General features: G+C 33.3%; 3 protein-coding genes across 4 annotated transcripts; 2 read left to right on the top strand and 1 right to left on the bottom strand.

Annotated features, from left to right (window-relative positions):
- The first annotated feature begins 2,566 nt into the window (after positions 1-2,566).
- Positions 2,567-7,083, top strand: LOC25485250 (chitinase-like protein 1). Its single transcript, XM_013614434.3, has 3 exons — positions 2,567-3,061; positions 5,064-5,223; positions 6,406-7,083. Exons 1-3 carry the CDS (start codon positions 2,665-2,667, stop codon positions 6,812-6,814), a joined length of 966 nt encoding a protein of 321 aa, XP_013469888.1. The 5' UTR covers positions 2,567-2,664; the 3' UTR covers positions 6,815-7,083.
- Positions 7,084-8,906: 1,823 nt separating this feature from the next.
- Positions 8,907-12,428, bottom strand: LOC25485251 (chaperone protein dnaJ 50). Its single transcript, XM_013614435.2, has 10 exons — positions 11,897-12,428; positions 11,746-11,808; positions 11,577-11,643; positions 11,217-11,276; positions 11,035-11,085; positions 10,824-10,904; positions 10,170-10,282; positions 9,833-9,959; positions 9,545-9,671; positions 8,907-9,339 (listed from the first exon to the last, which is right to left on the bottom strand). Exons 1-10 carry the CDS (start codon positions 12,016-12,018, stop codon positions 9,236-9,238), a joined length of 915 nt encoding a protein of 304 aa, XP_013469889.1. The 5' UTR covers positions 12,019-12,428; the 3' UTR covers positions 8,907-9,235.
- Positions 12,429-15,101: 2,673 nt separating this feature from the next.
- Positions 15,102-18,082, top strand: LOC25485252 (pyruvate, phosphate dikinase regulatory protein 1, chloroplastic). Of its 2 annotated transcripts, XR_003007109.2 has the most exons (4): positions 15,102-15,609; positions 16,594-17,227; positions 17,364-17,592; positions 17,718-18,082. XR_003007109.2 is itself a non-coding variant. In XM_013614436.3 (3 exons), exons 1-3 carry the CDS (start codon positions 15,199-15,201, stop codon positions 17,465-17,467), a joined length of 1,149 nt encoding a protein of 382 aa, XP_013469890.1. In that variant the 5' UTR covers positions 15,102-15,198; the 3' UTR covers positions 17,468-17,720. The 2 variants fall into 2 exon arrangements, 1 of the variants encoding a protein (XP_013469890.1); XM_013614436.3 differs by having other exon boundaries at positions 17,364-17,720.
- The last annotated feature ends 6,478 nt before the right edge of the window (positions 18,083-24,560 follow it).

Raw genomic sequence — 24,560 nt, forward strand, 5'->3', positions numbered from 1 at the left:
AGTGTCACCAAGAATAGAACATCTCAATTTGACACTAACCTCTTCAGCTTCCACAAGAATTTTAGCACCCATGTCAAAATTGAAGATAGGGTAATTGTGCTCTATTGTGTGATGGTTTTCCATCACCTCATCATTACACCGCATCCTTTGTTTCTCTCTAGGATAACTGAACTTTTCTTTATTTTTTTCTTTCAATTCCAAGATGCTGCTGTGAATTTTCACCTCCATGTTGAATTCATACCTCTCGAGTATTGTCAACGCAATCATGTTGTTAGAGAAACTAGGAATATGATTGAATGGAAAATGAAATTTTTGTGATGGTGGCTTATTATTTATTTCTAACTAACTGAATTAAAAAGATCTAATTGGCGGGAAGAGGAAAATAGAATGAAACTTGTGTTACAAGATATGGCATGATTGCCAGCATGGCATCAATGTGTAACTGCCAAGACAACTCAGCAAAAATAGAAAACTGAACCGTCTCGACAAAAAGCTAACTGAATTAACTGGAGTTTGTAAGAGAAAATTGTAACATAATAATCTCACTAAATATACCAAAAAAGTATATAAATATACACTTAAACCAAAATTCATGATAAAAATTACGTAAGTCACTAAATAAATAACTTCATGGTTTAAACATGAATTTAATAAAATTCTCTCTTTAATAAAGTTAGGTTTTCATCAAAATAAATTATACTATATAAATTGTTATGAAAAATCTACAAACTTTTTTTTTCCTAAACGATTGGTATGTAAAAATCTATAAATCTATTTATGAAAAATCTATGAATTAACTTTTAAGGTATGTAAACTCTGATCAACAATTATTCAATCCAAGAATATAACTTGGATTATTCCGAATGATTTATCCTCCGGTGAAGTCCATTAACCACTTGAACTTCATCCCTTAATTTCTATAATTTGACTATCACTGTTTTGTTATATTTTTAATAATTAATAGAACCAATTTTATTTCAAAAAAAATGATAATTAATATAACTAATTCTTATAAAATGTTCTCAAGAAAGTAAGGAAAAAAAAGTGAAATTATGATAGAGTTTGACATCACTTTATATTTCTAACATATATAATATTCAATATCACATAACAAATACATGACTATAAGAATCACATTCATTTCATGAGAATGAGAAAAAATCAATTATGTATGACTTATTTAATATTTTATTAAGAGATATATTGGTGGTGTTGTGCACATAGTTAGTGGTGTTTTTTTTTTTTTGATTGAAATACATGGCTACAAGATTCATATTTAATTCATGAGAATAAGAATGAGAAAGAATCAACTTCGAATGATTTACCTAATATTCAAAATTGACATAGTTATTTTGTTTTATGATTTTTTTAATTAATATTTGTAACATTAATTTTCTAAATTAAAAGTGAAATCATCAATTTTAAATTAAATTATTGACTAAGAGTATCCAAGTTTGATTTCTAATTAAAATAATTTTTTTTTTAGGTTTTACTTATCTCTTAGACGAACTTCTGATTATCAAAACTGTTTTATCCTATCAAAGTTGGAGGGATAAGACCCAATCTTAAATTTTTATTCAACTATTAAAATTTCCAATATCAATTTTTATTCATTCTTGTATATGACTTTCTACTACAATAATCTTAACTTGTTGTATTTGAACGAAGACCCATTTTGACCCTTCACAATTTTCTGTCGGATCAATTCAACCTTTGACAAAAATAGAACCCAGATTAGTCCTTGAAATTTTTATTCCAAGAGAATTCACTCATTTTACTTTTGTCCATTTTTTTTATAAAAGAGTTTTTTTTTAAGGATAAAATTACGAGTTTGTAAATGATTCTTTTGAAATAGCTTACCAAAAATAAATAAATACATATGTATTGATGTAATTATTATATTCATTTTAAAACTTATCTGCCTTTGCACTGTTTGGGTGGTTTGGAATGAAAGGAACCACAAACTCTTCTCTAATAAAGCTGAATCGGTTATGCAGCTAATGGAAAAAGTAAAACTTTGTTCATAGGTTGGCTGATAGCTAATAGTGTCGGTTTTTCTTTTGGTTATTATATGTGGTGGCATCAACTTCTTAATTGTTTGTGTATAGGTTGACTGTCGTTTTTTCTTTTTTCATTAGGATACTATGTTGTAACTTTGATTAGCTCTCTTATTCATACCTTGTGTTAGAGAGTAGCTTTTTTCCATTGTGATAATATATTTTATTTTAGTTTGTTAAAAAAAAATACTTCAAAAGGTACAAAGAATATGAATTTTCCAACACTATTTTTAGTGCAGAAAAAGTATCCAATAAAATGAAAATGGATTGTACGTTTGTTCAAAAATATCATATTTGTAGAGAGAAAAATGACGATAAAGATAATAAAGGGAGTAGTTTTTTTTTTTTGAATAATGAATGCATACCATTTTCGGATCCTTTGATTTGATGACAATAAAGAGAGAGAAAAAAAAAAAAAAAAAGAGAGAGAAATAGTTCTTCAAAAGTTGTCACACAAAATTGGTTGTAGAAATATCATTCCTTGTAAACTTCACCCACTGACACTTCCCTTAAAAAAAACACTAGTAAACACTTAATTATTATTATTATACTCATCACTCGCGCGTATTTCAATTCATTCATTCTCCCACCCATTTCCTCTTCCTCAATGGAGAAACAAAACACCGTCGTTTTGTTAATCACATTGGTTATTCTAATCACCGCCGCAACAACAACCGTAAAAAGCGAGGATGAATCAAAAACAAAACTACTAGTGAAATACTCACACGGAAAGAAGTATTGTGACAAAGGTTGGGAATGTAAAGGTTGGTCGATTTATTGTTGCAATTTAACCATAACTGATTATCTTCAAACCTATCAATTCGAGAATCTGTTTTCCAAGCGAAACTCGCCCATTGCTCATGCTGTTGGGTTTTGGGATTATCACTCTTTTATAACTGCCGCGGCGGTTTTCGAGCCATTGGGTTTTGGTACCACTGGGAATAAGACTTTGAAGATGATGGAGATTGCCGCATTTCTTGGTCACGTTGGTAGCAAAACCTCTTGTAAGATTTTTATTTTTAGTCACTTAATTGTTTGATTTTGCTGAAATGTGTGTTTGTAGTGAAGTGATTATTGGAATTGCGTTTGGTGGATTAGTTGGTATGTTTGGTTTGATTTAGATTTCTAAGGAAAAAAATTATGACTTGTTAGGGTTAAATGTGGTATATTTTGTGATTGGATTAGTTTAAGCAAAAAAAATTCAGATTGAAAAAAATAATAATCATGGATTGGTATATTTAAGTGTAATGGAGAAGATTTTAGATTTGAGTTTACAATGTTTGAAATTATGGGTGAATTGGATTGTTGTTGTCTGATTGATTAGTTTGTTGTAGATCTTGATTTGTTGAATTGCATACATTACATTTTTTGCGAGAGATAATGATGTATCAACTGTTTAGTTCTAGCTATATGGTTGCTAGTGAATTATGTAAAGAATTGAGTTTTTGTTGATGTTGTCGTCGTCGTCGACTTGATTTATGATTGAATTGGCGTGTGACATGTTTGATGGTAAGATAGAAACCGTTCAGAGTGGATCGAGGAGCAGAGTGGCTGACCTCCAAAGCGGTATAGAGGATAGTGACCAATATTTAGGACATTCTTAATTAATAATAGAAGTTTATCTTGATTATTTTCAAGTAATTGGATTGGATTTTTATTTGTGTTAAGGTGGTCTGGTGTTTGAACAGGAAATGAAAATTGCCTTGCTCTTTCAATTTGTCCTTCAGTTGGTCTAGGGGCTTTTTGTATTGATTGTAATCTAGTTTGGATTGGATCATATTGGTGAATCTGATCTGGGGTGGTTTCATTGTGCTCCAATTTTGTTTCAGTTCTGTTGGTTTTAGTGTCGGATGGTGAAGAATGTAGCCAATCACGTGCCACAGCACCTCGACTGTGCTTCGACTTTACTATGGTTCGGTTTTGCTCTGTTTCCTCTGTTTTTTCCATTTTTCCACCGTTTCCTCTGTTTTTTTCCGTTTTTCCTCTGTTTCCTCTGTTTTTCTCTATTTTGTTGCTTGATTTTGTTTTTCCTCTATTGTGTCTGTTTTTATGCTTGGTTCCTCTGTTTTCCGTCTATTTTCTATCTCTATTTCTCTCAACTCTATCAACAACCTACCGATCCTACTTACGAACCGTGTTACGTTCCTTGTGTTTACGTTCTTTCACCGGCCGACCGATCCTACATAGGATCTCGATCCTGACTACATTCGTGAAGATGGTTATACATTCTGACATTGGATTCAACTTCAGTAGTAAGTGCTATTATTTCCTCTGTCTTCATCATCATCAGGGCCAGGCCAAGGTTTCATCTGTTCTGCAGAATTAGGTACCGGTTGTAGCAGCAGCGGTAGGCGCTTTGTTGGTCTAGTCTCCGGTTCTTTTGCAGCACATGTAGAGTCTCTTTGTTTGTATATTGTCAGAAACAGGTGTATGTTATTCAAGTGCTCTCATATGTGCATCTTTTATGTGTGATTGTTTTAGGTGTTGTTAGGGCTATTGCCCCTCAGTCTATCTAAAGTAACGTTGTATATTCACTTGTAGGTACCTCTGGTACCTTATCTTATTTCATAGATTTAAATTCTATTTTGCCTCAAAAAAATAAAAAATAAACTAGAAGTTTAATGTTGCTAATATTCAAACTATGTAAAGCAAATAAGTTATAGGGTAAAATGACTAAAAGTCCAAAAAGAACAGAGGGAATAGCTGTCAGTTGAGGGTATGTTTGAGTTTTTAAAGTAGTTTCGCTGCATTGGCCAAGTACCCTTACTAAAAAATGCAATGCAACGGGGTTGCACATAGCGCCTAGGGCTGCTACGCAACGCCGCTATAGCAGCTGCTACTGACTACATAGATAAACACTTGTTTGGTGAAAGTTCTTTTGTTTGATAGATCGGTCTTAGGTTTAACATTTGTATAGTAGAACTTGATAATGGTGCAATGATTGATTTGGTTGGGTTTGAATTTTTAGAATTTGGTTATTTATTGTTCTTGTAATGCTGATGACAGGTGGATATGGAGCGGCAGATGGAGGACCTTTGGCGTGGGGTCTCTGTTACAATCACGAAATGAGTCCTAGCCAGTCATATTGTGATGACTATTTCAAATTCACATACCCCTGTACTCCTGGGGCTGAATACTATGGGCGTGGAGCCATTCCTATTTACTGGTATGTATACTTCTAGCATTACTAAATACTACGTTATGTAGCAACGACACTTCTAATTGAAGGCATGTCTGACGTGTCAATACATGACACCAACACAAATGCATGTGATTAGATTCAATTAATCTCAAATTATTATTGGTCGACGTGTCAGTGTCGTGTCCGATTTCCGTGCTTCATAGATAGAAGGCCTTTTTTTCCTTCTTGTTTTGGGACAAAAGGTAGCTGGTTTTACAAGTTTCTTTCCTGTTCCTTAATCTCTGATATGTTTGTCATTAAACTTGCTGATGTTATTTTGAGGGTTCCCCAATATGCCTCACCAGTGTACCAAATTAATCAGACTTGTTGAAGGGTAACACTTAACCCAACTTGCAAGATTATTTTTTTATCGGAAATGTTGGCAACATTTCCCCACTTAGGAAGAAAAATCGTACAACATATTTGAATGCGGGTGATCTTAAAAATCAGTTCATCCTAAGCACCGCAATGACTGATCATTGATCTCTTTAGCAAAAACAGTTATGGTTTGAACTTCCTTTGTTGTGTAAATGTCACATTTGGCCCACACGATTAGAAGAGTGGAAAGCCTTTAAGATATTATTTAACACCCCATTGTGGCAATTATAGATCCTTCAAATTATCATCAAGAGAGTGTTAATTGATCATCGCAAAGTTTTGAAAGATTAGAGCGCAAATAGTCTGGTGTAATAGGAGATAAAATAAAAATATAAAATATAAAAGCACGGGAAAATGGATAGAATATTGAGCAGCTGATTGGTGAAAGAGAGACATTGAAGTGTATAGCTGGGTTTTGTGTGGACGATATACGAAGTTATCATTAATACATTTGAATGCATGTGCAGGTTTTCTACAACACTAGCCGATTCTAAAACTTTCAGATTTTTTTCACTGTTTACCTTTATATTGTACAATAAGCAAGTTACTAATTTTTGTGGATGTGGTTGATGTTTGACCATATGGGTAAGATGACAATCGATGATGATATAAGTTAGCATGTTTCTTCTAGCATTTAGGCAAAAAGAAATTCCTGTGAAGATCTAAACCAGAAATGCGAGCACACTTCTATAAAAAGCAGTTGAGCTGGTTTTAGTTGAAATGAAGAATAGCCATTAAAAAAATTATTGCTCGGGTTCATGACTGTACTTATTGGTTCCATCGTTATAGGAACTACAATTACGGAGCTGCTGGGGAAGCTCTGAAAGTGAATTTACTTGACCATCCAGAATACATAGAGCAGAATGCAACCCTTGCTTTCCAGGCTGCAATTTGGAGATGGATGACACCAATCAAAAAGTCACAACCCTCTGCTCATGATGCCTTCATCGGCAATTGGAAGCCAAGCAAGAATGACACTATGGAGAAACGCATCCGTGGTTTCGGTTCTACAATGAACATTCTCTATGGCGAAGGTGTTTGTGGGAAGGGTGATGTTGACTCGATGAACACTATCATTTCCCATTACCTACATTATCTCGACCTTCTTGGTGTCGGTCGTGAACAAGCTGGGAGCTATGATGTCCTTACATGTGCGGAGCAGGTTCCTTTCAACCCGAACAAAGCTGCTTCGTCTTAAACTAGATCATATTTATCATCGTATGATATTGCTTTGCCTATACCTTTGAAAATGCAATGCTAATAGGGAATTTTAAAGCTATTGACAAGGTTGTCAAAATCGCAAGTTAACTCGTGGAATCATGCATTTAGTTGACTCGGTTGTAAACTCAAATTTTAGTAAACTCATAAATATAACCGAGTTTACTCTCGTAAACTCCTAAGAAACTCCCTAAATTTTGGTAAACTTGCATGACAATTTTAAAAGATTATTTTATCTTTTTTTTTTTTTTTAATTAATTTTTTTTTTTTTTATCTTTTTCCATTTTAGTTTTCACATTCGATTTATTTTTTGTATGTTAGCTTGCACAAGATTACAAATCAATTTCACATGGTCAAAACGAGTTACCTAAACTATCAATCTTGACAATCTTAGTTATTGGCAATGCAATAATTTTGAACTGTGTGGCAGTGTGTGAATTCTTTATAGTTTTACTTCTTGTTGTGTATAAGTAAAGTCATTTGTAATATTATCACACTTTTGTGAGAAATCTGTATCTAGTATATAACTTCGTTATGGTTTTTTTTTATACGTATATACATTCCTTTTGTTTTTTTTGAAAGGACGTATATACATTCCTCGGTTGTAGTTGTTTTTAATGTAAATTTGAAGTAGTTTATATCAAACAATTTTTTTTATTTGAGTCACTTGTGTTAATTAGTGGCCAACAATATAAATTAGAGATAATTACATTCACCTCTCGTGGGTTTATTTTTAAATACAACGTTGACCTCCCTTACCGTTTGACACTGTTTAACTTCTGTCAAGTTATTTAGGAAAACAAAAAGATTAAAAATTCATGTTGCATGGGTTTTCATTTCATCGAAGCAACTAGCGCCCTAAAATTACCTTCCTCCATGGAAACAACACAAAATGCATGAAGCATAGGCGTGTCTCTTTCATTGTGTGTCTATTTCCATTCTAAGGAAATGGGCAAATCACTCGTGAGACTGCTCATCGACGGGTTGGAAGAACAAGAGGAAAACCTTGAATTACAATTTTTGGATTCTATTGTTTATTGCTTACGTTTATGCAATGATTTTTGGGGATGATTTAATTTTCTGTTTTTAGGGATTTGATGTGCACGCAGAATGCATAATTGAAATTTCTGGAGTTCTATTGTTATTGCCTTTTGGGCTTTTTTTTTTATACGATAATTTGGTAGAAAAAATATAAAAAAAAATGCAAAAAGCTTCAAACAACAGCAAAATTTTCAATGGTGTTGTGAATGAAGTTGGTCATCTTTAACCCGCACGTTTACTTTAATAGAATAATAATGGTGTTAAATTAAAAAGGTATTTTAAAAATCTTAAGGGAGGTTAATGTCTATTATAAAATTAGAGGGGGTGTCAGTGTCATTTAAAAGAACTTCAGGGGAGGTCATTGTACTTATATATAGATAATTGCCCGCATTTTATTTAGACCGTATAGATGGAAGATTTAGAGGGAAGGAAAGCGAATGGCTTATTCAGTTATTCTACATTTTAAAATTAAATTAAAGAAATTATAAAATGTTATTTAAAAAAACTATGTAAGATTTTTTTGAAAGAGCAAAATGGTTATTCAGTCGAGTATGATTGCAATGTCATATGATTATTTATTATGTTATTCTTTTCGAAATATTAAATAACTATCAAAATATAGACTTGAAGGTGAGTGTGACAACGGTGGAGATTTGAAAAAAATCTGTGCACTGTGCCTAACTACTTGTGTGCGATAGCCATCCGCTCTAAAAAGTATGAGTTACATCACAAGATTGAAAATTTTAAAGCACTAACCTAACTAAGCAACGCGAAACATGGCACTTTTTTTTGGTGGTGTCCGGGGTTCGAACCTCGGACCTTGCGTATATTATGCATTGTCCTTACCAACTGAGCTAAGCTCACGGGGACAGCAACGTGAAACATGGCACTTCAAAACAATAAGAATGAAAAACAGACATTTCACATATATTTACAAACAGTTCATAACTCTGCAATGGCATGCCGCTATCTGATAAAACTCCGCATACTTATTAAACAAAAGATGCACAAAAACACTGCCAAAAATGCAATTGCTGCAAAAATTGAGGCCAAGTACCAACTTCATTGAAAGAATGTAGCAATAGCTAAACCAGTTTCCTTTGGTGTTCTGTTTATAGACTCAAAGTGCAACCTACTTAAATATCATTTGCGCTTAGTACATTTGCAAACTTATAAATCTAAGATTTTGTGGTTGACAATGAATGATTTTTCTCTCCTCCCAAAAAATATTAATATAGCAACCCAAAATAAATAATTTTGCAGTATTATAATTTTAACTATCATCTTATAATTCAGTTCAATTTCACGAGTAAAACAAAATTTTGCACTTGGAAAACAGCACGTGAAGCAATTGTACCAGCTATCTTCTGCGCTTTGATTCTTTCCGCATCTCTGTCATGTAGCTCTCCATATTTGCTTTCTTCCATAAGCATCTTAGCACAAGATCTTCCTTTGATGCTTCATCTATTAATAACAGGCACCAAATCGGTAAAAACCCATTAGGTTAAGAGCCCTCACGAAATAAGCTAGTCGGTTAGACTATGCATGTACAATCTAGAACAACAAGTAATAAAAACATAAAAACAGGATGATTCTATTTCGGAAAACAAATTCTGCTACTTTCTCAGTGCCCAACGAACAAGATTCATTGTAGAGAAATTGTACTCACCTATACCTCTCCATCTGTCGTCAGGAAGACCAAGGGACCTTTGTGTCAGATAAGAAGCATCGTCCCAAGAATAAGGGCACTTTTTCACCTTGTATGTCCAAAACCAACAGCCAGACCATAGCAGCAGCTGGATGCAGGACAGAATTAATCAAGAGTTAAACATAAAACAATACATTAATATTCACAGTTCATCACTACAAGTGGGAAAGAATTTCATGTACTAAATGAAGTAATTCGAGATTCTATGTATATGATTTCATCTTCCAAATAGAAGATTTTAACGCTGACCTTTCCTAAAGTATAAGGTAAAAGAATGAAGCGGACACCAATAAGTTTCCATATGGAGGGCCTTTCAGTTCCTGTTATCTGCAGATCAAGTTCTTCCTCCACTTTACTGAGGTCTTCCTCCACTTTTCTGTATATACAGGTCATTCAGATTGTGCCATTGTGTATCGGAAGTAAAGAATTTACAGACAATGAATCGAAATCTTATGAATCAAAGAGAAACTGGTTTAACAGAGGAAATGAAAGTTTGCAAGGAGGAACACCAAATTGAAAAGGCCAGTAGACATACGAAATAGGAAACCACACACACGGACTATATAGAATCAGAATGATACCATACCTGTCCTTATTCTTTTGACCCTTCTTCTTATTTGTAATCCCACCACTGCGCTCAAGCTCCAACGCCCTTAGTTTATTTTTATAAGCAGGTGTCTTCTTCACCATGGCCACAGCCTTAATTAACACAAAAAGTCAGTGCAATGAATCTAGATGTTTTAATCTTTCGAAAACATTTCACAAATAACAAATAGAGCAGTTCGCACAAATTGATTATAGTTTATACATATCTTCAAAATGTAGTACATTGCGAAGGCCTAACCTACTTAAAGTCTTTAATGTGCATCCAAGACTATAGACATTTTAAAACATTTTAGCTGAAAATGGCACCTACTATAGCTTCCTTGTGAATATATGTTCCAAAATAGACAATATGGTTCTACGACCATAAATTGAATATCCAAATGAAGTGTCTTGTAAGAATTCAAAACCCCTCACATCATTGTGTCAAACTAATTGGCATAAGTAGGCTGAATGCAGTATTTAAGACCACAAATACATCTCTTCAGAACACCAACTAGTTGATTAGAGCACGTAGTGGGATAAATGCATATTTCACATTAATAAAAGTGTGTACACTTTTGGCAATATGCTGCATAAGCAGTTAAATATGCGGAACATCATTTCAGATCAAATGATATTTAATATATCACAGTACCTGATTATACCTTGTCGTTTGATTTAGATATTGGAAACCAGAAAGAATAAGAAGAAGGCCAACCAATACAGCACGAGGATCCTAGCAAGTCAAAGTACTAACTAATCAGATTCAAGGGTAAAAAGTAAAAACCATCCATTCAATCAACATTTCAAGTCAACTACAACCAAAATATATTAATGGTCAGCAATAGAAACATAGCAAATCTCACCGTCTTGTGACCATAGTACGCTCGATAGTATTGTGCAGTATTGTAAAACACCTGAGATAATAAAAATAAAAAAAAATATAAAAATAAAAAGATAGCTCAATTCTACTTCAATCAATGAACATTATTAACAAAGCACGGTTTAAAAGGATACCAAACTTATGCACGATAAAAAATCTAAATACCTCCTCTGGATGTGCAATTGCATAATCGTATTTTTCTCGTGTAGCTTCATCCTTCAAAATCTGTAAAGAAGTTATAATTCCATCATTCATAATGACACCATATCATTTTCCCACCAAGATATAATGCAATGTGGCTACTTTTCAATTAGTTTCAACATTGAAAAACATTCAATTTTAACAAAGATGCACTCCAACTCTATGAACCGCTGACACAGACAGCGGATACTGACACAACCATACCAATAATAATTTGACAAAATTTATTAAATGTAATCACATGTGTCGTGTGTTTGATCAGAGTTGTCGGTGCTACAGAGCTCCAACTTTCAAAATCATTGAATAAAAGAATAAGCAAGTCACCTCATAAGCATTGGCAATTTTAACAAAAATCTTTCGCGATTCTGGATCAGGATTTTTATCTGGATGACTGATTTAAATAGAAAAACAAAAAATAAATGAATCAATTATAAAAACACCAAATTAAGAGAATTAATGTAATATAAAGAGAGAAATTTATAGAGAGAGGTACTGTTTCAAGGAGAGTTTGTAATAAGCTTTCTTGATTTCAGAAGAATTAGCACTCTGAGTAACCCTGCAAATAAAAAACGAGATTGGAGATCGAGAAAATTGAAAAAAAAAGAAAAGAAAATTGAGAAACCCTGCAAATCACGGATACTGACCCAAGAAGATCATAGCAATCGTCTTCGTCGCAGTAGATAGCCATAGAAGGACAAATGGTGGCTAAAATGAGAACCACCGCGAGAATTGGGCGCCACCGGAATTGTGCCGGCGGCGGATCCATTTTGCTGATTTGATTCGCCGGAATTCGGTGTCGTCTCTGCTTTTATTTTTCAGTTGACCCAATACCGAACAGAAATTGCTCTTACAAATCTCAATCTATTTCGGATCTTCAATGCTCCGAGATCCGACTTGAATTGTATGTAGTATTACGCATTTTTACACAATGCTGTCTTTTATATCCTTACAGACAAGTTTTTTCAGTTTTCACATGGTTTTCTAATTAATTAGTTTACTTTGTTGACTAATTCTAATTATTATTATTTAGGAGAGTTAACGCTTATTATCCTCTCCATGTGTATTTTGAGTTTCCTCTGAAAAAAGTATTTTGAGTTTAATTTCTATAAAATTATGTCATTTTGGTAAAAAAAAAAATTCTTTTAAATTATATGTTACTTTATAATATAAAGACTCATTAATGCTTATTTTCTTATTATGTCTCATGCTATTTATTACTTTATTTTTTTTATTTTTTTTGAAGGACTAATTCTATTAATTTATGTTTTCCATAACATTAATAAAGATTATTTTGTAAAACAATTTACAATTACTCTTTTCTACATAATATTAACTACAATTTTTAATTTATATGAAATCGTTAAAATGATATATAATTTGGAATGAATGGAATATATATAATACATTTATTGATAGGTTGTTACGTTAATTAATAATTATAAAAATTCATTTTTTTTAAATAAGATTATAACAATTCATATTTCCTCCCTAAAAGAAACAATGTATATGTTTTTAATTACATTAAATAATCGGACAACATATCGTTAAATGCATAAATAAAATAATTTTACATTAACAAGACATCCTAATTAAATTCATATGCTATTTTTATTTTACCCTTTTCACCTTCAACCTTGATTTTAATATTTGGGTCTTGCTAACCGGTGTCTTCGGGGCATTGGTTAAGCATACCATAAAAGGGAATTATTATTATAAAAGGAAATTATTTTTGACTTTATTATCATTAATTACACAATTTCAATGCATTAACTACTATATAATTTTCTTTTTCATATCCTTAACAGTACTCCGGAGACACCGGTTAGCATTTCCCTTAATATTTATAAACAACATGTGGTTACAATTCTCATTTCACAAACGGGTCAAACCAAATCACAGATTCTAAGAATTAATATTACCATAAGAATTAATATTACCATAATTGATCTGCCGGTCCCTTAAGTTATTTTTTTTATTCAATTTGGTCTCATAAATCTTAACTTTATCAAACACGTTCCTTAAATTATTTCATTTATTCAATTTGATTCAATTTTGATAATTTTAATCTTCTAAAAAACAGACTGTTGAATTATGGAAGTCTATCAGATTTTATAATGTATCACCAACACTAATCTTCATCTACATTCATCCTTTCAAACACATACCAATAAACACATACCCACAATTTTTCAGATCTTACCTTGAAAGCAGTGAATTAATTTCCTTAGTTCCAGATCTGCACCTTTGCTTATATCCGGAAATGGGTTTATAAATTCAACAACTTCATCCAATCTGTACCTTTTTTGCTGCTATTTTTTTTTCTGCTGTGATTGGCTGCCTAGCGTGTTGTGGAGCTGGTGGTGGTTTCTAGGCTTTGGTTTTGATGTGTTTTGTGGCATCTGTTTTGCCTTTTTTTTTTTTTTTTTTCTGCCTACGGCTACTGATTTTTATGGTGTCATGTTGTATTCTTGTGATATAACCCATTATCCGCCTTGTATGTTATGTTATCTTCTCCGTCTTGCGATATAACCCATTCTTCTGATATTAAACACTGAAAACGTTTTTTGTTGGTTCTGAATCGTGTTGTTAGAATGGTTGGTGGTGGAAGCATAAGGGATGAGTATTCGTTGGTAATTTCCAACACCAACGTTTTTGCAGCGCTTGATACTTTGAAGAAGAAGAAGAAATTAGACAAGGATGAATGATGAAGGATGATGAAGATGATGGAAGAAGATGAAGAAAGTAAATAAATTAGGTGTTGGTGATACACTATAAAATCTGATAGATCTCTCTAATTTAACGGTCTATTTTTTTGGAGGATTATAATTATCAAAATTGAATCAAATTGAATGAATGAAATAATTTAAGAGACGTATTTGAAAAAGTTAAAACTTATGGGACTAAATTAAATAAAAGAAATAATTTAAGAGACCAGCAGATCAATTAAGACTGGTGCTAGTTACACCCAAAAAAAAACTAGTTACACTCAAATTTATTTAAAATTTTACAATAATATCAAAATTGTCCTCTTCATGTAAATTTTTAAAAACCCATCTTTTATGATCGTTCTGAACCCTTACCCCCTTTCATCCACAAATCACCATAGATGTGCAACCAATATCTGAATCAACATCTTTGTTATTGATCTGTATTATATTCATAAAGGTTAGTGAATTTCATGAATTTCATTTTCAATGAGTTTCTATTTGTTTATTGTTTGTTTTGGTATGAGATATGTTCAATTTAGGTTAGTGTAAATTAAGTTTACTTATGTTCAATTTAGGTTAATGTAAATTTAGTTTACTTATGTCAATGTAAATTAAGTTTACTTATTATGTTCAATCTAAGTTAATGTAAATTTAGTTTACTTTACCTTCAATCTAGGTTAGTGTAAATTCAGTTTACATGTATATAAGAGGTTAGTGTAAACTCAGTTTACTCAATCGAGGTTAATGTAAATTAAGTTTACTTATGTTCAATCTAGGTTAATATAAATTCAGTTTACTTATGTTCAATTTAGGTTAATGTAAATTTAGTTTACTTATGTCAATGTAAATTAAGTTTACTTATGTTCAATTTAGGTTAATGTAAATTTAGTTTACTTATGTTCAATCTAGGTTAATGTAAATTTAGTTTAATCAATCTAGGTTAATGTAAATTAAGTTTACTTATGTTGAGTTAATGTAAATTCAGTTTACTTATTCAATTTAGGTTAATGTAAATTAAGTTTATTTATGTTCAACTTAGGGGTATATTAATCATTCTAGGGTGTAACTTGTTTTTTTTTGGGTGTGACTAGCACCGGTCATCAATTAAGCCTAAATAGTTTTATTCTTGAAGGAAGAAATAATAAAATTGAATGATTTTCTTTTTTAAGTAGAAATAACTTTAAAACGAAGGAAGTGTTAAAGAAATCGATAATCTGAAAGTACAGTTGCTGCTAGCTATGCCAATTTCACGATTATGTCCAAACATACATCCATTTCTACAAATCAAAGCATGCAACGGAAACAACAACGACAATGGATCGAAGTCAGTTACAGGAAAACCCAAGGTCAGTCCCCAGCTGAACCGGTGGTCCAGGGCTCGTGCAATACGTTCCGGTCGAAAATTGGACCGGTCTAGTCCACGAACTCAAACCATAGAACCCAACAACTCTCAACCTACAGTCCTCTTCGCGGTCGACCCGGATGACACTGTCAGTGAAGACGGGTCAGAGTTTAGGGCTAAGTCCATATATATTGTCTCTGATGGAACCGGTTGGACCGCTGAACACTGTGTTAATGCTGCTTTGGGTCAGTTTGATTATTGCTTGGTTGATCGTGGTTGCCCTGTTAGTACTCATATGTTTTCTGGGGTAACTTTTCTAACCCTTCATTCTTTATCCACTTTGCTTTATACCCACCCCACCCACACAACGCTGTAATTGTCAATAAACAAATTAGTCCTCCAAATTGTGATATTTATCATAGTAATCTTCATTTTTGCATATTGACACATACGTCAGTTAAAATGGTCCAATCTATTAGCTTTTATTCTTAGAGGCTATGCCGTTGTAGATTAACCGCACATTTTAGGGAGCCCATGCAGTTTGTGAGTAATTACAATTACAATTGTGCATGGACTAGTTACTACTTACTAGTAAATTAGTTTAAGAGAGAACTACATTTTTTAGTCAAATTAGTCTCTCATGTGATGGTATGATCGTCGTGGAGAAATTACATATTCCGATAATGTGTCAGGCCATAGTTCTTAAGACTAAAAGTTATTATCTCCGTCCCTATTTGTAAAACCCTATGGCCAATGCGTAAGAATTAAGAAAAAATATTTTTACATTAAATTTGCTAGCAATATACATTCACTTCCTAAAATGTTCTTCAATTATTAAGTGAAATAAATGGTTAGCCTTTTAATTTTCTCCATTTAATTAAGGGTATTTTTATGAAAAGATCATTAATGTATTTTGTAATTTGGAAATTGTCTTATAAAAAGGGACAATTTTTTTACAAAGGTGTCTTACATACAGGGACAAAGGTAGTAATAAAGAGACTATTTATTTATTTTGAAAACTCGGTATCCGGTTCAAAGACCAACAAATAAAGAGACTATTTTGACCGACATTTTACAATCTGAGGATGTATTAGCTAATTTGTAAGTTGTTAAAAAAAAATTGCTAATCCGAAAAAATTAGGGACTATTTTTACCAATAATTACAATTCCGTGGAACAATATTCTTATTCACTCGAAAATAGCATATATTATACTATTCAAAACACTAATTTTAATCATCGCAATTTTTGTTTTTTTGACAAATTGTTTATATTTTGTTGTTGTTGACTAGATTGATGATGTAGAGAGGTTATTGGAGATAATAAAGCAAGCAGTGAAGGAAGATGCACTGGTTGTGTATACTTTAGCTGATTCTTCATTTTCTTCAGCAGCTGAGAAGGCCTGCAAATTATGGGGTGTGCCTTCTACCAATGTACTAGGACCCATTACAGAGGCCATTGCTTCTCATCTGGGTGTGTCTCCTTCTGGCCTTCCTCGTGGTGCTTCTGGCGTTCCTCTCTCCGATGATTACTTTCGTAGGATTGAAGCTATTGAATTCACTATCAAGCAAGATGACGGGGCATCTCCACAGAATCTTGCCAAGGCTGATATTGTTCTTACCGGGGTTTCCCGAACCGGGAAGACACCTTTGTCTATTTATCTTGCTCAGAAAGGGTATAAGGTCGCCAACGTACCGATTGTGATGGGCGTGGAAATGCCTAGGACTCTCTTTCAGGTTGATCCAAAGAAGGTTTTTGGCTTGACTATAAACCATGGTGTTTTACAGGACATTAGAAAAACAAGGGCTAAAACTTTGGGTTTTAGTTCAGAATCACGGACTAATTATTCGGAGATGGATTATATTCGAGAGGAACTTGAATTTGCAGGAAGGCTCTTTGCTCAGAACCCTGTCTGGCCCGTTATTGGTAACTATACTAAATTCTACTCGATTTCAAATTTTTATTATTCAAACTGTGATTTTGATTAGTTCAAAGGGTGTTGCAAAATATTACATTCAAACTAATGCTGATGGATTCTAAATTTTTTCACTAATATATACAGATGTGACTGCTAAAGCGATAGAAGAAACTGCAGCAGTTGTATTGAGGCTGTTCCATGACCGCAAGCATAAGTACACAATGTCTAGCATCTCAAAACGCTATTAGGGATGTCGATTTTCTCTCGTTGAACTCCATATTGTAAAGCATCAAAGTTGTATACTATTGCAATGCAGAATTTGTTGACTACTCGTAAATCGTTATCATACACAGTCGTATATTTTAGCCAACAGGTATGCCTTTTTTTGTGTCATATATCATTCTACGTTATATATATTATGGACCATTGCTATCAATTTCGAAACTTGTATAATACGATTCTAAGAAATAAAATAAAATGCTAGTTAATCTTGAACAGTAACTTACTAGACTCAGCTGTGGAAAAGCTGATTTTCTCGGATGGACTTGCCTATAATTGTAAAACTTCCATCATTAAAGTTGGTGGGTGCTGGTGACTTCTCTTGTGAAAAATACAGAGGAATACAATGAATAAGTAGAAATGCAGTTTTCTTTCCTTCAACGGAAAGGAAGCTCTGTTCCTGCCAAATTGGTGTAGTATTTCTCCATAGTTTGGTTTTCAAAGTCAAATATAGAAAACTGGGGGCTAGGAAGCCTTTTTTTATTGCTTGCATAATTGGCTCTAATAGTCTTATGGTTCCTGTAATATTTAATTCTTATGCCGGCATTATTATTGATATATTAGATGTCTATTTTCTTGCCAAACTATCCGGTGGGATTTAATATTCATGAACTGTGTTTGCATTAACTTGTTGAAAAATAATACGTAGCATGTTAAAAATGTTGAAAATCTTAAATTCCAATTTTCGTGCAGCCTATATAGGCATTTAAAGTATTTATGTATGATTACTGGTGTACCAAACATGCCTATAGGCAGGCACAAGAACAGGGGCACGCGAACGGTGAGTTTCTTTCATTCATTATTTCCTTCCTTTCCATTGACAAGTTCAATGACAACCACGTATGTTGTAGTCTGAGTTGCTAATATTCTGTTCTTGTTGGCCTAACTGGGATGTATGGACTAAATTTTTTACTGTAACCATAGAACAACTATTTTCTCCTCGTCTAAGGATTTGAAGTTTGTTCATGGCCGAGGACAAGATTAATGCAAACTGAGAATGACTGTTTAACTTCTATCAGTGGCAAACATCAATCTTAAGATAAAGATTCTTTGTTAAAAAGGATCTAATGTTCACATGCTTCTAGTTGTACACAACATATGAAATTTGCCAAATTAAACTAAATGATTCACACATGACACACCTAGTTTATTCTGAAACTGTTCCCAATATATCAACATTATTTATTATTTGTACCGGAAAAACAACTAGTGGGTTGCATCTTTAATGATGATGGGTGAATAGTGATAAAGACCAAATATTTCGTTCAGTGTGCATGTCTTTTAGAGCCCACTGCTCACGGCATTGCACTTTTGTTTTGTAGCCTGTAGGTAGCTCTCATGGCATTTTGCACTATTGCTCTCCTTTTCCTTATCTTCTCTTTAAATTACAAAAATGGAAAAAAGTTCAATTCCTATTAGGGAATGCATGTAAGAGTAAAACAGAACATAATGATACAGGTGAGGTATATAAATCTTTAGGAGAGAAAAAGCAAAAAGTAACTTTCTCATTCTCCAATTCCACTATGCCCTGCAATAAGACACTAAACAAACTAAAAGAGCTCCCTCATTCATGTGATCTTTATCATTATCAGCTGTTATAAAAGAAATATTCCTTCCCCCCTATCACAGTGCACAATACATCAATGTATCTCCAAAAGAGGTAACTGATTCTGACATAAAGATAGTGGAAACTCTAGTTACCATTTGTAACTTATGTAACTACTGCAAATCACTCCCATGTTCAACTCCATTATGCTTGCTGACAGTAAGAGTCAAGTATATCCATAACAAAGTTCCCACGTTGGACCTGTTTCAAAACATATGAATCAAGGCGCATTGTGTGAATGACTAAGAATTGAGAATCATACATTGTGGCAAAAACGAGAACTTTTTTAGGGTCAAGTAGCTAGGAGAAAGAAGGTCTAAAACTACTTCTCCATGCATGTTACTAGTAGGTTTCCTATTTTTTTTCAACTTAACTGATCTTCAACCACGCTCACAATTTCCAGTTTACAAAATCCCCGTGCAATCCAATTGGGTATGAGATGATCATACTGATGACGTTTTTTTCTTCTTCTAACCCACCGTAATTAAAGTCTTTGCCCCTAATAGGCACCTTAGATTATCTCCACGACTTAGTTCATTTGGATCCGCTGTGAGACTAAATCTCATATTGACAACGAGACATTTTTTTATACTGTCGTTGGGTTGCCTCACAAATTGGATGCTGACAACTATAGTACTAAATTACTAATGGAGAATGCTAGTTATCACGAGAGATAACATAGCGAACAATTCACGGATGGTTATTTAACACTTAAGATATTTTCTTAATGCAATACAATGTCCTCCCTTGTTTTCCGGCAGGAACAACTTTACATGGCTAAAGCTTTGTGGTGATTCCTTCGGGACATGTTTTCTCGTGAGCAATAGCAATGTTCATTACTAATACTCATAATATACATCATAAGACAACCTAGGAATCAATCAGGGGACACCCACCTTGGCATGACATAAGTGCATGTTGGTTACGAATGATTTTACCATTTGAATTTAGTCACCAATGAAAACAAACACACCTAAGGTTGATAATTACATAAAACTTTTTTCCACTGAAGAAGACATGCATGAAAACAAAATCCCAACTAGGCGAGTAGATTGGTCCAGATCTTTAAGATAAAAACAAAAATATATTTAGATTCTTTCATGCATATTTTTGTTCTTATGCACAAATTTTTCTTTAAATGGCCATGTGACATCCAAAAAATTCAAACGAAGATGATCCAAATCCTAATAAATGAAAAACAAAAACAAAGTTTAAGTTAGAAGAAAACAATGAACAAGTCGGTAACACTTTGGAATGGCAATGGTACCGTTCGGAGAGCACGTAGTAAGGACAATATCCTTGTCTTGAAGTGTGACATTGCCACTCATATCCCTATCACCCAAACACTGTTCCTTTCCTAGAAAGGCTCCTCTGCAACTATTATATATACGAGTTGAGAATCTTACATTGTGGCAATGACAAGAACTTTTTTAGGGTCAAGTAGTCAGGAAGAAGAACGTCCAAAACTACTTCTCCATCTTATACATTTGTTTTCATTTGTGGTGTTACACATGTGATGCACTAGCTGTGGGTTTGTTGAATTCTGTGTGGACCCTACCGCTACCACCGTTGAATTGCAAGATCCTAACAGAGCATCTACAGTTGAAACTCATAATCAATAGAAGTATGTACATTGCAAGTTCACAACAATAATGTCCAGATTTTTTTATAATTGACAGTACATGTGGCCCCCAAGTATAGTGTACCAACGACATATTAATTACATATGATAATATTATATATCTTCACTTTAGCCTTGTTTATCATTGACCCAGAAACCTGGTTTTCACAGAGCTATGGTTGACAATTTTACATGTAGGTTTCCTATTTTTTTAACTTTAACTGATCTTCAACAACTCACAATTTCCAGTTTACAAAATCCCCGTGCAAATCTTATTGGTTCTAAGATGATCATCCGGCCGACGTTTTATTTTAACCCACTGCAATTAGAATCTTTATCCCCTGGTAGACACCTTAGTATTTCCACGACTTAGGCCATTTGGTTCCGCAATGAGATTAAATCTCATATTGACTATGAGACATTTTTTTGTGCGTGCTTGGGTTGCCTCGCAATAGGATACTGACAACTATACTACTAAATTACTAATACTCATAATATATATATATGTGTGTATCATAAGAAAACCTATGAATCAATCAGGGGACACCCACCTTCGCAATAATGACATAAGTACATGTTGGTTATGAATGATTTTACCATTTGAATTTAGACACCAATGTTCACCGATGAAAACAAACACACCTAAAGTTGATAATTACATAAACGTTTTTCAACTGAAGAAGACATGCATGAAAACAAAATCGCAAGTAGGCGAGTAGATTGGTCCGGTCTATAAGATAAAAACAAAAATATATTTGGATTCTTTCATGCATATTTTTGTACTTATGCACAGATTTTTCTTTAAATGACCATGTGATCAAAAAAACTCAAACGAAGATGATCCAAATCCTAATAAATGAAAAACAAAAACAAAGTTTAAGTTAGAAGAAAACAATGAACAAGTCGGTAAAACTTTGGAATTGCAATGGTATTATTCGGAGACCATGTAGTAAGGACAGTATCCTTGTCTTGAAGTGTGACATTGCCACTCACATTCCTATCACCCCAACACTGTGTTCCTGTCCTAGAAAGGCTCCTCTGCAACTATATGTTGTTTAAAATAAATCACGTGAAAGAAATTAGAGTTAAACTTGTTTTTAGTCCTTACATTTTATGTCCCTTTGAAGAATAGTCCCTATATTTCATTAAATGTTTTTAAAATCCTCACATTTTATATTCATTATCAAAATTAATCCCTGTTGTTAATTCTCTAACGGAATGCTGATGTGGCAGTTAGTAGATCCTAAAATGTAAGGACTATTCTTTAAAGTTACGCAAAATAGAGGGACCAAAAAACATATTTAATCCTAAAATAATTGGGACCCACCAACCGCCACATCAACATTCCGTTTAATAATTAACAACAAGGACTAATTTTGATAACGGAGATAAAATGTGAGGATTTTAAAAACATTTAGAGTGTGTTTGGATGAGGTAATTTAGAAATTTTAAAGAATTTAAAATTCTAGGCAATTTACCTCAAAGTATTTGAATTCCCTCGTAATATTACATTTCCTCAACATTACATTACATTCCCCCATTCAAACAATGAAATTCACCTCAAAGTATTTAAATTCTCTCATAACATTACATTCCCCTATCCAAACACACTCTTAATGAAATATAGGGACTATTCTTCAGGCGCAAAATATAAGGACTAAAAACATATTTAACCTAAGAAATTATTAAATGCAATTACTCAACAACAAATATAAAATTATTAATTGCAGTGAACAAAATAACAGGTTAAGAATGCACCTGTCAAAAAACAAACTTAAGAATGCAACATGGTGGGAGTTGAGTAAGTCACACACAAAGTTAATTAACTGGCTTCATCTAATAACGCTTGATCGATTAAAAAAATATAATTAAAGGGTTAAAGGAAAAGGTACTTGTGGGAGAAAAACAATGCTTTGTGAGAAAGACATTCGATTCCAATGGTCGCAAGGGTTTAACAAAAGTTGATAATGTCTGTTTTCTGTTTTACTAATTTTCATTTTTAAGAAGAAAAAATTGGCATACACTCTATAAGGTGTAAACTAGTTTTGCACTAGTTTCTGACAAGAAGTCAATATTTTACTTTTATTTTTAACAGAAATGCTAAATGTTACCACATGGTTTTCGTCGAAACCACACAACCTTACGCCTTCAAGAGATTGTTTCATATTTTCAAATTTATTTTAATTGATATTCATACAAAGGAAGTGAGGCCACTTACAACGAAAAACCTAACCAACCGGGGAATTCGTGGTTACCATCCTCAAAGTCCCATTGAATCTTTGGAATCTCTTGCAAGCAAGTCTCAAGAAAAGAAGCTGAAGTCTTAAAATCTCTTGCTACTTTAGTCTTTACTTGATCATTAAGGCATGTAAAATCATATCTTCAAGGAGCTTTACCAAGAATAGGAGCCCAAGTACTTCCCAAGATTATACGCCTCCCTAAAACCTCATAACTGAAGCGCCTCAAAGTAGAAGGCACACGAATTAATGTTTCACAGATATGTCCAAACACCTGAATTCTGCTCTTTCCCCAACACATTTTGCTCATTCCCAACTTACCTACTGAAAATGTCCCTGCGGGAGTTAACTCACGCTAGTGTAAATCTCTGCGTGAGTTATAGAGAAACCCAATGTTAGTCCCCAGCTGAACAGGTGGTATAGGGCTCGTGCAAGACATTCCGGTTGCAAATCCGATTGGTCTAGTCCACACGCCCATACCCTAGAACATAGTCATATGATTTACAATTCACGTTGGTATGAGATACGGGTTCGCGGTAAGCAACATGAGAAAAAATCGTACATATGTGGGTATATAATTTCGGTACGCATCGGTTCGTAATAATAGTAATACCTAATTAACTATCAATAATTTCTTAATAAAAAGATTCTTTTAAATAGAATTTTTAAACAAAACTTAAAATCTATTAGTAATTACTAAATATTTACATCCCAACCTATATGTTTTCCTGTAAAATTTATTTATTCCATCACAGGTTTTTCTTACTCTTCTATCTCCTACTCAACCTCTTCTTCCCCTTTCTTTAATCTAGCCCACTTGTCTCGGTTCATCGGTTTCCACGAATTACATAAAAACTTGTACAACCAATTCGCAAAAGTAGCACGAACGGTACGCATGTATGTATTTGCGGTTCAAATTACTCCCTCTGTCTTAAAATATAATAAAAAATTGGTCAACAAAAATTAATGAATTTGGTTCAAAATTTGTACCAAATACATCAACTTACGCTATTTCATTTTGGCTTACATTTTGGGACGGAGGGAGTATGTCAAGAGAATTATGTGATGCATGTCCCAAAGAGTTGTATCTCTTCACCAAAATATCTCTATAAATAGACATTATGGAGGCAGAAAAACACAATCATATTTTTGTGAGTTCGAATTTTGGTCAAAACAATACCAAATTATTTCTTCTTTTTTCTAATGCACGAGAGTAAATGAGAAAACTTTTATTTGTAATCATCAACCGATACATTTTGATTGTGCAATTCATTTTAAGGATTCTAAAGTATTTTGAAGGGAATTTGCATGCGGTTGACAAAAACTTTTTTCCAACTTAGTGTGTTCTCACATGTTTTAGATCTATTTTTGCAAACATCGTCATGATCAACTTCATCTTATTCCTATTCAAGTTTTTGAAGTGGTCCCCTGACAAAAGATTCAACAAAAATAGAGTGGAGTATGATACAATGAATAAGTAGAATTTAGTTTCTTTTCCTTCAAGGTAAAGGAAGCTCTGTTCGTGTCAAATTGGTGAAGTATTTCTCCATAGTTTGGTTTCCGAAGTCAGATATAGAAAAATGGTCCTAGGGAGCCTT

Source organism: Medicago truncatula, chromosome 1 (assembly GCF_003473485.1).
Source record: "Medicago truncatula cultivar Jemalong A17 chromosome 1, MtrunA17r5.0-ANR, whole genome shotgun sequence".
Taxonomy (NCBI): Eukaryota; Viridiplantae; Streptophyta; class Magnoliopsida; order Fabales; family Fabaceae; genus Medicago; species Medicago truncatula.

Coding starts and splice junctions, on each gene's coding strand:
- LOC25485250 (XM_013614434.3), top strand. CDS start 2,665: ATGGAGAAACAAAACACCGTCGTTTTGTTAATCACATTGGTTATTCTA. Junction 3,062..5,063: donor CGTTGGTAGCAAAACCTCTT/GTAAGATTTTTA, acceptor TGCTGATGACAG/GTGGATATGGAGCGGCAGAT. Junction 5,224..6,405: donor GGAGCCATTCCTATTTACTG/GTATGTATACTT, acceptor CCATCGTTATAG/GAACTACAATTACGGAGCTG.
- LOC25485251 (XM_013614435.2), bottom strand. CDS start 12,018: ATGGATCCGCCGCCGGCACAATTCCGGTGGCGCCCAATTCTCGCGGTG. Junction 11,809..11,896: donor GATTGCTATGATCTTCTTGG/GTCAGTATCCGT, acceptor TTTTATTTGCAG/GGTTACTCAGAGTGCTAATT. Junction 11,086..11,216: donor CAATTGCACATCCAGAGGAG/GTATTTAGATTT, acceptor TTATTATCTCAG/GTGTTTTACAATACTGCACA.
- LOC25485252 (XM_013614436.3), top strand. CDS start 15,199: ATGCCAATTTCACGATTATGTCCAAACATACATCCATTTCTACAAATC. Junction 15,610..16,593: donor GTACTCATATGTTTTCTGGG/GTAACTTTTCTA, acceptor GTTGTTGACTAG/ATTGATGATGTAGAGAGGTT. Junction 17,228..17,363: donor CCCTGTCTGGCCCGTTATTG/GTAACTATACTA, acceptor TAATATATACAG/ATGTGACTGCTAAAGCGATA.